The following is a 17,237-nucleotide window of genomic DNA, read 5'->3' on the forward strand; positions in this document are numbered from 1 at the left end:
TTTGGGATTCACATGCAATGCAATGCAAAGTCAAATGCATGCAGACACAAAGATGCAGCTACACAACCAGTCCCACAGCCTGCTGCACATGCACAGTATGGCTGTGCATGTGCATAAACACAAAGGCAAGGAGGACAAATTCACACCTGCAGGTCCACACACACACATATAAACACAAACACACACAGCTGCAGAATCACGTTCACAGAATAGGTGTGTGCTGCAGTAAAAACCACATTTGTGTGATTGCAACAGACTACAGATTTATCAGTTTTCTGAGCTTTTCAGCTGAGCAACGGTGAAAGTTTGCTCCAGCATGAGTAAGAGGTTTGTGAAGTCAAGCTAAGGAAGGAAATGTTCTGCCTATATGAATTACACAAAGGGCCCTGTGTGCATGTAGCTGTTGTTTTTCTTCAACAGGCTCATATGTTCTGTCCCATTTTCCTCTCGATAATCCCTCCTTACATAAGACCTGTAATCAGCTGAGTGGTTACAGTGAGGGCACACAGCGCCTTGGCTCTAACACTGTTACATCAGCCCACGGAGGGTGAACAGTGGAAAGAGGGAAAGGGAGAGGGAGAGAGGAAAACCCTGCCCTACTTTTCAGTGCCAGAACGGCACGGAGTGAGTGTGCGGTGTGAGCGGCAGGAGGGAGAGAGGAGGGGTGGGGTAAGAGAATGGGTGGTGGTGGTGGGGGGGGTGTTCAATGCAAGCAGGAGTTATCACATACATAGATTCTGGGGCAGTTTTGAAAGCCTGTTACATAAGACTCTTTCCAGGTTTAGCTCAACTTAGCAAACTTTGTGAGAAAGGGAGAAAGACACGTCAATAGTGGAGCAACATGCAAGTGCATCGCACGGCACAGACGTGACTTTACCTGCACAGAAAAATATGAAACGGCAAAAAAAAAAAAAAAACATACTCTGTAAAAATCAGAGTCACCTGACTTTGGTCCTGAGGGATGTAGAACATTTAATGCACTAACAAACCTAAGTTGTTTTCCTCTTCTCTTTTATGCAACAGTTTGTTCTTGCTTGTTTTTCAAGCTGTTGTTGATCATGTTGTTGACAAGAGAGGGTCATTCATTGATAGTGATCTGATTACGAGTCAGACTTATGCAAGCAGACCGACTTCTCCAGACGCAGACAACAGCTCCAGGACAGCAGCTTTACAAGATTACCATATCAAATAGACCTCATGACTGCGGACACAAAAACTGATGCAATGGGGAGACGTTATTTGTCATACACAGAGCTGTATGCCGATCACACTTATTGCAACTTGACTGTATCTTACTCAGGATGAGCTACTGCATGGCTGCTTCGTTTTGAAAATATATATTCTCTTAGATGTTTTGCCTGTATAAAAATAAATTTGATAGAAAAGGTGTATATTTCTAAAAGTAAGGAATTGAAAATATGAAAATAAACTTTTAAAAGTTCCATATTTTATAAAGGGGGATTTCCATGGTGCTACAGCAGGCCTAGGTTCCATAACTAAATTGTCAATCAAGATGCTCAGTCCACAGGGAAATGCCTACAGCCTGTACTGTAGTCTTCAAATGTGCCGTCAGGACTTCTGTAACTTTGTGATGTCACAAAACAATAGTCAGTCCCCCGCCCACCTGGACCCAACATTCAACCTTGCAGGATTTAGTGCCTCTAAATGTTTACCTATAATATCAGTTACAGCATCAGCCACTAGTTCATCAAATTATGAGAGAAGTCTACGAGAGGAGATGGTTTGTGGTTCTTAAAACCAAAACTATATTTTTCTAATGGATCAACATTTCAAATAAAACACCACATGTAAAACTGAGTTGACTACTGAATGTTTGATCATGTCAACGAGCAAAGTGACAGGTCCAACCACATTTTCTATGCAGTACTTTTTTGGTTGCCTTTGCATTTGTTTATATCATGACCTAACATCCTGTCAGAGATGGTGAGAGATAATGTCATGGGAAAGGTCTGCATTCAAAGACACCTGATGATACATAAGGAAACACAGTTTTAAAGACCATTTCGCTGCTGAGTCATTCTGTGAAGAAAATGGTCAGCCAATCAGTCTCTGCTTTTCCCCCCGACGCAGCTTAGTCTGCTACGTGTCTCATGACAGAGCCATTAAGCCCCCTGGGAGCTGTGTTGATCCTGCCGCTGTCAGTCAGGTTGAGCACAGCAGGTTTTAGATCGACTCATAATTCACCCTCTTATTCTACGGCATCAACATGGCGGCACAGCGAGACCTCTTTTATGATTATTCTGCGCTTCTACTCCTCTTTCCCTTTCCCGTCAGCTGCCACCCCGGCTCCTGGCATCAACACGGGCCCGTTATGTAAGGCTGTTTATACCACCAGCTCTCGCTTTCTTTTTATTCATCTCCCGCCTTTCCAGCCTGACACCTTGGTGAGTGACAAAGTCATCTCTGTGCTTATTGGAGAGTTTTGGTGGCGTGCTCAGCCGCCGCCCAGCTGGTAAATAAAGAGCTCTGCTCTTTGAAGTTAACAACAAGATAAATTAAATGAAATGACATCCGTGTCCTCAAGATTCTCCACAGGCCACAAGCCAAGCAAAGTCTAAAGAGAATCCAGCGACTTCAACAACAACAACAAAAGCTGCAGAGAGCAGGACTGAGCTAATTAAACGTTCATAAACTATAAACTGAGATTTAAAAGGAGAATCCCCTGCCCACTCTGTAGTTAGAGGAGAACTGGTATGTTGATGATGCTGATGCCTGGAAACTCACTTTACAGAATCTTTTTAAAGCTTTCCAAGAGGTAGCTGTAAAGTGAACTTGAACCTAGCAGAGGTGGGGGTGAGGGGCGGGAGGGTGGGGTAAGGGGGGTAAATCATGCTCAGAAGGGCCTGAGAGTGGCGGCGTGTCACAACAAGCCTATTGAGTAAGAGCGGTGGCACCTGTTTGCTCCTGTGACAGTTAAGGATCTGAGGTCACGAAGGCGGTGTTGAGTAGATGGATGGATGGTGGAGCTGGGAGGAGCGGCGCTTCTACACTTCTTCTCTTACATAACACACACTTTCTCTCTGAGGGCTGTTTTTGGAATAAGCTTTCTAGCCTCTAAGTATATCCTGGAGCGTGTGTGCATGTGCGTGTTTGTGTGTGTGCACTAATGGGGAATACTGATGTAGTGTGCAAGAGTGTCGTTTTATGCCATGATAGAGCTACGTGTCTGGCTTGAGTTACACTCGCAGTGTCACAGCATCGCCAAACAACAACCTGGAGGTTGTGAGCATACGTGTCCAACAACATGTTATGTAGTCCATGATGTTCTACACGAGCTGAAATTATTTATGGAAAGTTATGTGAGTCAATAATTCATGTTTGACATGTATGTGCTGTTCTATAAGTAGAGTGTCATTGATACCAGATCTCTCTTTTTTAATGCCAGAATAAAAACATACATACTAGCTGAATTAAATACTACATACTACACCTTTTATTTTCAAATTCCCATTAACACATACCGTAATTCTCACTTCACTAGGTGTGAATTTCCACTTCATAACTGCTATACACACACAAGACACCTTTCCAAAGAAGCTTCCATTTGAGTTAGACATGTTAAGTTAACCACTAGTGACTTATTGTCAGGGTATAGGAAGACTCCTAAATAAGCGGACTTTGCATATATAGCGAGCACGGAGATTGCATCTCAAATATTTCTTGTTCACCCACCAGTGTGTATGTCTTAATGAGGCACAGCCTGATCTACTGTATCTCTGCAATGTGAGACAGGCCTTTAGTGAGTCAATAAATGGATGTGGCAGTTTTTCTGCCTATACTAACTAACAGATCAAGATTACTGGTCTGTAGCTGCTTTCTTTAATGGAGAGGATCTTTACTGGTAAATGGGCAAACAAGTGCAATTTCATGTCTAGTAGACGTGGGAGATAAGCCCAAGCCTGCACGTCTTTGAGCAGCATGTTTGTGGGTGTAGAGGATGTGACCAGTCAACGTAACAAATGCAATTATTAAAATTTAATAAAAGGGATAAACAAGAAAGGCCTGAATCCTTCAACCCAGTCCATGGTCCTTTAATATTCTTCACCTGATGTTCCAGCATGTGGCGTCGTGAGTGACGAAGTCTCTTAATCATTTTTGGCCAGAAGGTAACATCTCTGAGTGAGGGGAGCAGAGGGCAGCTGTTCGTTGTCTTACTCTTACACATAATGCAAGGTCATAAAGCCATGAAGAGGCTGTGACCTGAGCAGTGCTGGAAGATGAAAAATCACTAACTAAAAGTACTAACACTACACTGTGAAAATAAAAAGCCCTACCTTCAAAAGTATTAGCAGTAAAATGCACTGAATGTACAAAAAGTAGGAGTCCTCTACTCACTGTGCAGTAAAATGTTCCGCGTCAGTGTTTTACTATTACACAAGATGTTTTTGGATTACTGTTGTGTTGATGTTCATATTGCTTTTTCCTGTTGTAGCTGCTGTGCTGTATAAGGCTGCACTCACTTGTACTACTTTATGTAGTGCTGGATAGCTTAATCTGCAGCAATGCATCTAATCTATAAGATTATCAGATGCCCTGAGAACCACTATGTCTTGATAGTCGGCTTTTCATGAAACAACAGTTTTCCGCTTTGTGACCATGCATTTCACAGCTAATCCAAGAGGCTTTTGAATAGTTTATTCACATCTTTTTTTTTTTATTCACCAACACGCTTACCCTGTCCTTGAGCAGAGCCATATCAAGGCTAGCTGTGGGCCCTGGATGAGTTCATTCTGAAGCAAGCCAACAAGCTCTCCATCTCCCTCTTATACTTGCTTTTTCCCCTCGAAATTTTGTTGGCTAGGCTACGACCCTGGATTACCTCAAAAACAAACAAACACACTGCTTGGAGAAATCTGTGGGCATGTTTTTGTCCTGCTTTTCATTTAGACAACAAGAAGCCTTCTGTCCTGAAAAGAGGGCAGGCAACCCATCGTTATGTAAGACAGGGAAATGTGATGCATCTGCTGATATGTTGAAAATTCTCTCTGGACCATACATGAGCCTTCAACAAAGCTCACTTGTCCCTGTGTCACGCCAGAGGAGGAGAAAAAACACTTTACTTTAAATTCTGAAACAAGAAGCTTCTGTATAATTGCGCCTTGCTCTTCTTTACGCCATTAACTGCTCATCTTATCAAGTTCACTTTGAGGTTCTCTTCGACCAGCAGAGGAAATCCGCTGAGTCAGAGGCAGACGCTCAGATATCTGCTGTAAATGGTGCAAGCTTCTTAAATTTTACCATATCACAACTGATTGCTCCAGTGTGTATCTTTTAGCAACTTTATCATATTACAATATTTACAAAACTCAATAATACAATCAACTTTCTAAATATTTACAATGGCCTGGGGTGCAAGAGACAAACAAAAAAGATCCACCACCACACCCAGTGTAAAATGCACTCCACCGGCTACACTCAGCGTTGTCATCACGCCTTGACCCAAGAAAGGTCAATCAGCACATGACATGACATGACATGACAGGGAAACCATTAAGTCACACACAGCTTTAAGGGGTGGGGGGGCTGACTGATATGAGAAGATGACGTGTGCAGACTACTGTTAACCAAATGTCATTAAGTACAACAAACATGTTCCTCAGGTAGCACAAGAGAGATGCTAAAATCTATTGATCTCTCCTGCGATTTCAGAGGGGCTGTCCCTTTTATTACCCTCTTTTCACCAGCAGAGCATGACCCAGTTCAGGGGTCCAGTAGGAATGTCAGGAGGCCTGAGGCTCAGGGCGTCATTCACCCAGGCAGGGAGCAGGGAGGCAGGCAGGCAGGCAGCAGCTTATGTAACAGGAGTCATGTGAGTGCCTTTGTGTACACTCTGGGAAGTCAGGCCTTGTCAGGTAACAACACTATGCAAATAGGAGCCGATTATGCAACGGGCCTGTTTATGCAAGACAACACACAAGAGCACGCACACACACAAACCTCAAAACCAGACTACACTCGCAGACGGCCTACAAGCAGCACACATTCACACACTTGGTCACACAGACACACATGCACATATTCTAGTACATGCATGCAGACACACAAACACAAACACAAACGGCACCCTGCAAAGCCAAAATAATGCAGTTGCAAACACAGCAGCTCTCTCTCTCTCTCCGCTCTCAACCTGCTTGCTGTGAGGTTCACAAAGAGTTAGCGTTGCCATAGCAACTCTTGGCTGACTGTTGGGAGAAGATGACGTGTTTGGCTGCACAGCCTGGACCTCTCCCAGCAGACTACTGTTCCTCTTCCTTTCTGACTTCTGTCCTCACTCTATCCAACGTCCAAACTCACTTTCATTATTATTTTTTTGTCACGTACAACAAACATTTTGGGATGCTTTCTGCACATGACAGTGAACTCTCGCTTTTCACCATGTTTCCTGGATGCGACACTTGTGTGCAAGTATCTTTTCTTTTCCCATTTCAAGTCATTCTCGGTCACTTCATTTTGTTCTGTTGACGGCAGCACAGCTCCAGGGCAATAACTAAAATTCTTGACACCACAGCGTTGAACTCCTGAGATAACATCTCCTTGTTGAGATTCTGCTCATGCCTCTCTGAAGGGAATGCCTTTTAGTAGCTCCATTTATTTGCAGGAAAGACGTGCGAGTGCCGGTCGGACCTCATTAACACTTCACACCGACCCTCCGCGGCCCCGTACGCCCTGTGTACTCTTGAACCCAGTAACCTCCACTTACCTGAATGACCGTGTTTCCACCCTCCAGCAGTGCAATGGCCAACAGTATGCTCTCCTGGAAGATCCTGTCACTGGTAGCATTCATGATGAGGTCAATGACCAAATCAGAGGCCCCCTCTTTGTCCAGGTGGCACTGGACCTCAGCCAAACTCAGCTCCCCTCGTCCACCGACCCCGGAGCTGACAACTGTGATCAAAGATGTGAAATGATTATCAGACTTCAGGCAGGTTACATAATGGAACATGGATCACAATGTATTTTCATTTTCCATTATTAAACACATAGTTACAACAACAATTGTGGCTATTTGAAGTTGGTTTACTGGGTCCATCTGGTACATGCTGCCACACCTAGTAAGGTTGCATTGTTCTTAGTTATAGCCTATTATGTAATAGATCTCTGCAGGGACATGCTAAGCTAGCTAATACGCAGTGATACAGAGTTAGCCGTGTTCCAGACACATGAACCGCCCTTTAAAATCTGATTTGTTCAGTGATTCAAATAAGTCTGATCTGTGTGCTCATTGACTTTGAATTCAGAAACAACCAACCAATCATAGTAGCCGTAATTTAAAAATGAGCCGACGTAACTAGCTACAATAGCTCCCTGTAGGAAATATAGGACTGAGTGAATAAAGTTTGACAACTGAGGAATATTAGTCGAATGAGAAGTTTAAAAAACATGAAGTGAATTTATATCCACTATGTGCAGAAGCTGCTTATTTTCATCACATAAACATAGGCTACAGCTGTTGACTATGCAAGCTGCCACCTTCCCTCCATGTGTGAAACCTAATGACACCAAGATGCAAACAAGTCTTACACTGCAACAATATTGATGCAAGTATAATCAGAGAGCTGCTATTACTACATGAGGATTTAATAAGGAGTCCAGGGCCCAGTTGTTCAAAAGGTGTAATCTGGATAAAATTTATCCGGATTTTGAAATCCCTTTTTTTGCTATCCAGGATCACGTAATCCGTCTTACTTCTATCCCAGTTGTTCAACGCAAAGTTGGATTGGATCAGTCTGATCCAAATCCAAATTTTCAAGATTACCAAATCCGGATAATGAGTGCTCTAGATGGGACTGTGCATCACACTGAATGCTGATTGGTCGGTAAACAACAGGTAGAAGAGCAGCATGAGGTCTCTCAAAGTGTGCATGTGTTTTCTGTGCTCTTTGTTGTTTCTTCACAGCCAGACTTTGTTTATGACTTAAATACTTGTTTGGGACTTGTTTTTAGGACACTATAATGTGTTACTTATTTTATGTGACCTTTTTTTTATCTTTCCTTATCTTTTTTAATATATTCGTAATAGAGACTAATCAATCAATCAATCAGCCAATCAATCAATCAAAACAGCCAGACTCCATCTGGTTGGGCTGTTAAAATACATTTTAAAAAGCAAATATACAGTACATTAGGGAAATTGTGACTATTTCCCCATGTGTTTCAAATTCAAACATCAAATTTCAAAATTCAAACTTCAAATTTCATTAAATTCAGTTTGGGGAAAAGTAGTTGGTGAAAAGTTTTTCAGTTGTAGAATATTCAAAAGTTAACATTATTTACTAATCACTGTTGTGGTTTAAAATTAGGTGCAAAATATAAATCAATACATGTATATATACTACATTATGAATATTGTTTATTTGACCAGTTTGAATTTAATTTAAATCACATTTTGTTCCTGAAATCCCCCCTGAATCCACCCTACTGCTGGGATCAGAATAATCCTGATTTTTTGGATCAAAGTTATCCCGATCCTACTGAAAAGTTTTGAACAACACAAACTGAGGGTTTTATCCAGATCAAAACCAAGATTGGATTACGTGATCTAATCCGATCTCAGAATCCATTTTTGGTTTTGAACAACCCATTTTCAAGATTTGATCCAATCCATTATCCAAAATCCGATCGGATTACCTTTGAACAACTGGGCCCAGAGGATAACTGTGATGCATGGAATAAGGTATAACAGGTATATTTTCTATCCATTCAGCCACTGCGCAGAACAAACAATACAACATCAGACGTGTCTTTAGTCCATGGAGACTCTTTAACTGCCACTGTTGCTGCTGCTGGCTACCACAGCCAGTCAGTGAAGCAGTGGTGGTGAGATAACAGCACCCATCAGAGCCATCTCTGGCTGGGCGAGCCACTGAATCAACAACACATCCCATTCTAGACAGAGCTTGGCTCTCTGGTCGCTTGGCAACAACACGGCCTACGTTATGCCGAGGAAAGAGACGGCATGCTCAGTAGCTGATCTGAGGTCCAAGGGCTTAAAGGGAGTACAAGGCCATGGCTGTGAATAAGATCTAATTTTTTTCTCTCTGCTCTGAAGCATGAGAGATGAACGATGAGTCATCTCTGTGATGAGAGACAGATCAACTCGCTGGAATGAATAAATGCCAGTTACGAACAATCTGTCCAATTTGTGAATGTCGGTCTCGCAGTTGGATGGATGGACACGTCGTTTCTGTTTGGAATAACAACTGTTTTCTGTGCAAATGCATGTCCTCAGTGAATGAACCTATTGCAAACAAAACTGTGGGCTAAGAGTGTGGTCCGGGTGGGTGATCAGAACCCACATGAAAGCAACCTCACTTACTAAGCTTCTTTACTGATAAATAATGGAAACTGGCTAGTGTCACTGTGACTATTTCTAAGTAATCTGACAAAAACGCAAATGGAAACAAATGTTTCCGGCCTCAGTGGAACTTCCTTACAACCTGTCAACAATTTTCTGTGAATATTCCTATGATGATTTAAAAAAAATAACCCAATGTTTACCCAGACACAGTTGCATCATTCTCAACTGTTTTTTATTCATCCACTGTACATTAAAATCTACCACAACACTTAATAATAACAACAACAAAAAAATCCACGCTGATGCAGTCTTAATTCTGACTGAACTATCACAAAGATCATCAACTCACTTATCAAACTTTATTTAAAGGTTCTGTATTTGATAAAGGTAACATTCATTAATACTCATACTGTGCACTGGGGCCTAAAAATGTACACAGCCTGTAATCTGAAAAGCTGTCTGGACTTCTGTAACTTTGTGATGTCACAAAAAAATAGTCACCGCTCTCAACCATACGCGCCACCCACCTGGGCCCACTATGGACCAACTTTGCAGGATTTGGTTTCTCTGCATTAGTTTTATTTGATCACTCAGTAGGCCAAACCCCGAGGCTCCTCTCTTCTGATTGGCTGAAACCAACCTGTTAGTAGAGCTCCAGTCTGAGCGATTTGTGGCAAAATTACATTGGGAAGTTTTTTCATACTTTAAAAATACAAATATGTCCTCTTATGGATTAATACCAGAAACATTTGTAAAAATGGGACCTTAAAGCAATTTCTTTGAGCAATGATCAAAACAATCTGAAATAAAAAAAAATCTTTTTTTGTTCAGACTGTTTTGTGAAGTTTTGTGAAGTGAAGCTTATATTATAATATAAACTTCACTACTACTACTGTCTACTTAATGTAAAATTTTTGAGCTGTATGCGTAACTTGGCTCAGCTCTGACCCAGTTTCCCTGAAGAAAACATTTCGAAACCTAACCTTTTATCTTTATGAGTAAACCTCATAAAACACAGATACTGTACTATTACGCACACACACACGCACACACACGCACACACCTGTCGGTGCTTTTCCCGGCGCTCCAGCAGTGAGTGGGCCGTTGCTGAAGGTCGTGAGGCTGTCTCTCCTCTGGCCAGGTTTGACATTCCCGTAGTATCGATTAACCAAGATCTGCCGCAGAGCTTCTCCCTATCAGTGAAAATGAATGTTAGGAGACTGAGGTGAGTCAGAGCTTCACCATGTCACAGAAGAGGAGCCAAAAACCAAAGTCAGTGTGCGTAGTACAGTACAAGATTACAGTATTGCTGCAACAGTGGTAGTTAATCACGATGCTGTACTTGTTTAAAGCCTTAAACACCACTAATATTTTATTTGCTCCATTTTAGAGCTCCTCACTGTATTTTTTATATTATCTAATCCAGTTAAAGCTGCTTGATGAATTTAATAAAAGTTATAAATTTGTGTAGTTGAACATAAACTTTGTATAGATAAAAATAAACAATAAGTGTCATAGCCCTGGAATTAAACATAATAAGATGTCCCTTGTGGAAGGACATCTTGTTTGTCCTCCGATGCCAGTCAGTGATGTTCCAAGGCAACCCATGCCAACATGCAGCGTTGCCACATTTCTGGTTTGGTGTAAGTCAGTGCAGCACAGTGATCTACATGCCCCCTCTGCCCCAAATAAGTCACAGGCCATCAAAGATGAGATGAGCACCCAAAGTTAATGTCCATCTGTTGATCTGCCTCACATGTTATATGTCACATAACTGACAGGGAAGGGAGGGAGCGCCATGCGGGGGAAGCAGTAGTGTGACTGCGACGACCTTGTGACCGTCACTCAGTCAGTTGTTGACCACTAATACCAAACTCAGTACCTACCCTCCTGTGATCCTCCAGTTGCTTCTGAGGCTGGTTGGGATCAAGCTCCTTAAAGGTGGTGTGAGTTAGCAGAAAGCAATAAAATAATAATTTATAAAAAATAAAAATAAAAGTCCAAAAAGAAAATTTGGAAAAGAAATTAGAAAACAAAACAGGGTGTTAAAACAGTGCAAATTAGTTATTTCATTAGCATGCAAGAAAATCTGGTATAAATTAGCTCATGCAGTTAAGAAGGAAGTGGTTGGGCTGTGTGAGGAGAGGTCAAACTCATGCAAGGCTTTGTGCAGGGGAGGACTGACATTCCCTCCAAACATCACAGATACACAGTAGTTAATAGTTCAAATCTAAAGTTTTATGTCAACTCCATTTTTCTTCAGCCTATAAAAACATCTCAAATACTGTACTCTTTGGCATGTGGTGACTCCCTCATTACTTTACAGTCACAGTAGCAATAGTGCCTGAATTATTTACATAAGAGAATGACAAGCTGCCAGTGGGGGAGAAACACAAGCTATGAGAATGAAGGGAGAGAGAGAGAGAGAGAGAGAAAAAAAAACACTCTGTCCAGGTTACATAATGGAGCAGTGAGCTACTGACACAGACTGTAAGCAGCAATCTGGCATGGAAAAACACCTCGACCATGACATCAACCCCCACCCCAACCCCCCCTCGGTGCCCCAACACACTCTCAGGAAATTGGACACTTTGCAAAAAAAAAAAAAAATGAAGAGGTGGAAGGAAAGATGAACAGAGGGCAGAGGGAGGGAAGAACGGATGAGTGAACAGGTGGGAGGCATTGCACATACAGGGGCTGATACGTAGCATCATTTCTACAGAGGTAGCAACACATACAAGGGGAGGGGGGGTTGTCCTTGAAAAAGGAAACAAATGGGAATGGGTTGTGATTCTTATCTATTTAGATGCATTAGATGTTGGTCACTAAGCAAAAGCATGATGGGACAGTTAGTGTATAGACAGGACGGGGGACGGGTGATCTCTGATAAGCAGTGACCCATATTAGTGGGCAGCAGGCTAATATGGGTCTGAAACACACCTCAGCAGGGACTTCGGGCTCGGGTGGAGGTGCCAGCTGATTGGAAATAAAAGGCTGATGTTAGTCAAAGTTAGAAGATGCAGAATTAGTGGCAGTATGTAGGAGAGTACTTCATTACAACGCGTGTCTCATGTTTATTCACAGAGCAGCATGGATGATGTGCAGCAAAAACCTATTGAAGCAAGAAAGCAGAAGCCGAGAGTACAAAAAAAAGGAAAGAGAAGAAGCTGTGCCCTCACCACAGTATAGACCTCCGTCTACGATTCTGTACTGTGTTTAGTATTTTGTGGTTCCCTTTTAACCTCCTGCTGCAAAGTGTTGCTGCCTATGCCCTACACAACGCTGCATTTCCACCTGAAATGATAAGATATGCATACTCATCTGAGTACTAATATGCACATGTTGAACAATAATGAGGCCAAATGGGAACTATTTATTTGAACTGGTGAATCACAGACAAATACTTTTACTGCTGGAAAGTGCTATTTCTTTCTTTGACAAAAACCTAAAATGATGCAACACTAGAATAATCTGATAAAAGGACCACAACCAAATTCTGAACCATGAATATTTGTTTGTATAGACAAAGCAGCATTGGCTCGTCAAAACAACTCGTTGTCAGTTCCAAATTACTGGAACTCACACAACAAGTTTTACAAGTAGGTTAAAAAGAATATAATAAAAAATAATTACAACAATTAAAATAAAATGTATGGTTATGAAATCTGGAACAAGTAAAATGATGAAATAAAACACATTTGAATTGTTAAATAGATCAATGAAATGCTAATTGACAGCTGAGTATGAAGCATAAATAAAAACGACAAAGTTGCTTTCCTAAATAAGATTACATCCCTTGATTATTCACAAAATTCAATCTAACACAAACCGAGCTCAAGAGACCTTCAAATTCCAGCTGTTTAAGAACGTTATTAACAGATGAAGAAAAAACAAACAAACAATCAACGAAACAAACCCCCCACCCCTCAAGAAAACACATCTACTCAGTCACCCACATACATTATCTCAGTGTGTGGTGGACAGGTCTGAGTATTTTGCTACCGGCTGTTACATGGGCAACCATCTCCCTCTGAGACCCAGACATGTTGGTTTATTCTGATTAATTGGAATTTCCCTGTATGAGGCCTGCTTTTACGTCAACGCAACAATTTCCAATTTCCATCGAATAAGGGTGATGCATCATAGACCAGTGAAGCTAGATTCAACATCTACCTGTAATCAACAAAAAACACAAACACGGTTTTGGCTGTTGCAACATAACAACCGCCAAATACGTAATCTGACCTAATTTCTCAACTACGGGCCACAGTTGGCCTGTAATTTTCTTGAGTATATAAAAAAGATGGATGGTTTGACCCTATAATTGTTGCTTCCCAAAATGTGTGATAAAATCTCCACAGAGGCAATGCCAAAAAAAAAAAAAAACACACAAAGAGATTCGGGGTGTTTGTTGGACACGGAGAGAGTTGAGGTTATGTGATCTCACTGCAAAATCTCTACACTCCTCCGTAGATGCTGCTCCACTCTTGAGGCGCTGCCAGCAGTCGGACCATTTAGAATAACATAACTAAGAGCCTTAACCCACATCCCAAAACAGCCAGACACACAGTGAGCAATGGTCTACCTCATCTTACTGAGAAGTCATAAAGGAAATTGACTGTTCATAACGAAAGAAAAAGAGTCTTCAGGGAAAACGCCAGAAGGGCGTTTTTTTATGTAGTGCTCTTCTGACAATACAAAACTGGCCTGGCCGTCTGCCCTGTTACTGAGTCAGACCACAAACAATTAGCAGGTGTTAACTTCGGCTGAAGATCACAGTCACTGCTCCCAACTTTTCCCATGAACCACCCCACCCCTCTCTTCTTCCATCCACCCTGGGTTGCCTAGATGGAAGCACACCACTGCTACTGTCTCCTGAAGGAAATCTCTGCTGCACTTTTATTGCCAATTACCACTGAAGGTCACACATCAGTGTAGAGTTTAAAATTCCAGGAAAACAGGGGAGGAAAAAAAAAAAGAAAGAAAATTGTTGGCCCTTATGTAACTGCTGCCTGAGAGCTGGCAGGAGCCCAAGAATCGTGCAGCATTAAGTTAAGGAAACTGGGACAGTGGTGTGTGCGCCACTGAGGAACGTCTACAGCTCCCCCTGTTGATGGAGGAAAAAAAGAGCAGCTCGGAGTCTCCTGACTTCACCCAGAGCAGCAGAGACTGGAGGACTAATGAGGACAAGAGAAGTCTATCTGAGGTAACTTGGCAGAGGCAGCGATAGGAGTGGCAGCTGGAGTAAACAGCACAGTGGTGGACCAGAAAGTGAAAGTGAAATGAACGCAAGACTATAATGTCTGTAAAGGTTGTGGTTGAAGAAATGTGTGAAAAGAAAATCTAGCTTAATGAAGAGCAATTAGTTTTGGATAATGAGGAGATCGTTATGAGCTGGCAGAATATCAAAAACCCAAAGACACGTTCACACATTCTCATATAGACAGATTGACAGACCTTGTGTTCCCTGCATAGAAACAGCGGCTTATATAACTCTTCATGTATGGGTTATGCGCTCAGCCCCGTCCTCAGAAACCATATTACATCATCAGAAAAAACAAGAGACCTCATCTCCATCTGACCCTTTTAACCTCTCGCAGTCTCACAAACAAAAGAAGTTAACATGCATATGATGGAAACACAAACACATGCAGTGGATTGATATGATCGGGCCAGACAATGAGTGTGGCAGACTGGTCATGTCTTGTTTTTTTTCCCCCCGCCTCGCATTTTATCATGTTCCTATTTCTGGAAGACTGAGATAACCTCTGCTAATGGGTGAACCGTCACTCCTCTTTATCCTGCTCTCTCATCACTCTGTCTGGATATGCAAAAAAAAAAAACACCAGCCCACAGACTTGGCATGCGGCAACTAGAAGTATGATGGGGTCTGTCAAACAGTAGTGAAACTGACAGCTGCACTCATTCCCTGAGACCTTTGGGTGGGTGTTGTGGTAGGTCAGAAAGCAGTAACTGGGGTTACATAACAGCTATCATGGCAGTTTATCTTTTCTGCTGCTAAGGGGAAGTTGAGGTTTTCGGCTTGCCTGTCCTTCATCTGAATGATATCCACACATGCTGTTAACATGAGAGTGTGTGTGTATGAATGAGTGACATACAGCAAGTGCTGGGAAGTAATGGGAATATGTGTACATTCTTGAGATGCTGCATATGGGAGGAGTCAAAGAAACAAAGCACTTGTCTCCGAGAAGAACAGCTCGGCTTTTGTGGAAGCCGGGGATTTCCATTGCTACAGTACCAGGCGGCATGTGTGAGGAGGGAGGGAGGGAGGGAGGGAGCGAAGGAGGAAACATAAGAAAGAGAGACACAACAGAGAAACTGAGAGCATGTTGCTTCCTGGCAACTCTGGAAAGACCCTTTCCAACAATTTATCCATTTCCCCAGCCATTGTTCACTTCCCTCACACTCACCACCTCCTTGAATCAGTGACTCGTGCCTGTTTTTCACTCTTTCAGTTATGTTCCTGCTGCTACAGATTCTCCTGGTCTAACAAAGCAGTGTGAACTTTCAGTTCTGACAAATCTACTGATTTCTAGAGAAGCCAACTCACAGGCTGAAAATATCAACATGTGCTGAGCCAAGTGACGCTCCTAAAACAATTCCAGTTCAAGACCCACTGACTAACTTTTCTTCCCCAAAACCTTTCACCCACAACACATGTAGTTCTAATTAATGGATGGAGTTTGCTCATTTGCAGTGGAAATGAATCTATTGACAGGGTTTAACCTAGCAATTTTAGGATTTCCTGTCGAAAAAACCTAGAGAGTTGACCTTGACTGTTTTGTCACACTAATCAGTCGAGGCTGCTTCCTTCATGGTCAACTTTTAGTTTAAAGTTCCACAAAAAAATCGGAAGTGAACCTTGAGCTGAGACTATATATGTTATGTTTTTTAAATGATACAACTAAGAAAATGCTTTACAGTAAAATCAGCAGTTAAGAGAGCAAAGCAGTAAAAATTAAAAAAACATAAGAAAATTAAATTAAAAAAAGGTTCATTCACCGCTGGTTATCTAAAAGGTTGTTAGACCAACCAAGAGACTCTGACAGTACCTCAGCCTGTGCTTAGGCGCATAACGAGCTAATACACCTAAAATGTATCAGGGTTCACTAAAGTCTTAAATTAGACTCTGAATGCTCACTGGCAGCCAGTGGAGAGACACGAGTATGAGCCTAGTGTCTCGTCTCCTATAAAAGGCCAAAGACCAGCAGCTACTTTGAGTAAGCTCAACGTGGGTGGACTGACTTCAGGTCTGAACACAGAGAAAAGCAGAAGTCCAGATGAGGATATAGGAGCACGGCCCTGTGGTTATTATTACAGTACTTTAAAACTGTGTCTACTGGGAGTTGGTGGATACTGTATAAACAGATCTGTGTAGGTTACATCCCGTCTGAAGAAATCAGTCAGCTGTGATAGTGATATGGTCCCTCTGTAGTCACACCCATACTGTAATCCCTCTAAGGTCCACTCACGATCACAAACAGAAATGAGAAACTGCTTTTATTCGTTTGCTTAAGGCCACAGGTCATGACCACACACGCATTTTTGCAATGCAGTCTGCCTGGCCCCCTGTGTTATGAACTATCTGTTAGATGGAATATCCCCGGCTATATATACACACTCACACCTGCTCTTGTAATGGTGGCAGAAAGCCAGGAGGAAGACTATGGTCTTTCACAGCCATCCATCATTTCAGGGCCGAATGACCAGAAAAAAAGAAACAGCTCTATGATGTAATGTAGTGTAACACAATACCTAAATAAAAACAACAATACCAAGTTATATTTATATTAAGACTACCAAGTTATTAATGAGCCGATTAATTTGTGTGATGGTCAAATCGGATTGTTCATTTGCATCAGCTTGTTGTGTCTGTTACATGTTTTTATTATGGGGA

The 17,237-nt window shown here is 42.0% G+C and overlaps 1 protein-coding gene across 1 annotated transcript in view; it reads right to left on the minus strand.

Annotated features, from left to right (window-relative positions):
• The window catches only part of itpr1b (inositol 1,4,5-trisphosphate receptor, type 1b), a gene marked incomplete at its 5' end in the record, with an annotated part of 84,182 nt that overhangs the window by 31,688 nt on the left and 35,257 nt on the right, over nt 1-17,237 (minus strand). The window contains 2 exons of the mRNA XM_083971530.1: nt 6,722-6,899; nt 10,379-10,512. Coding sequence (XP_083827656.1) covers nt 6,722-6,899; nt 10,379-10,512 — 312 coding nt within the window. The remainder of the gene's footprint in view (nt 1-6,721; nt 6,900-10,378; nt 10,513-17,237) is intronic.

This window comes from Trachurus trachurus (genome assembly GCF_905171665.1).
Source record: "Trachurus trachurus genome assembly, chromosome: 5".
Taxonomy (NCBI): Eukaryota; Metazoa; Chordata; class Actinopteri; order Carangiformes; family Carangidae; genus Trachurus; species Trachurus trachurus.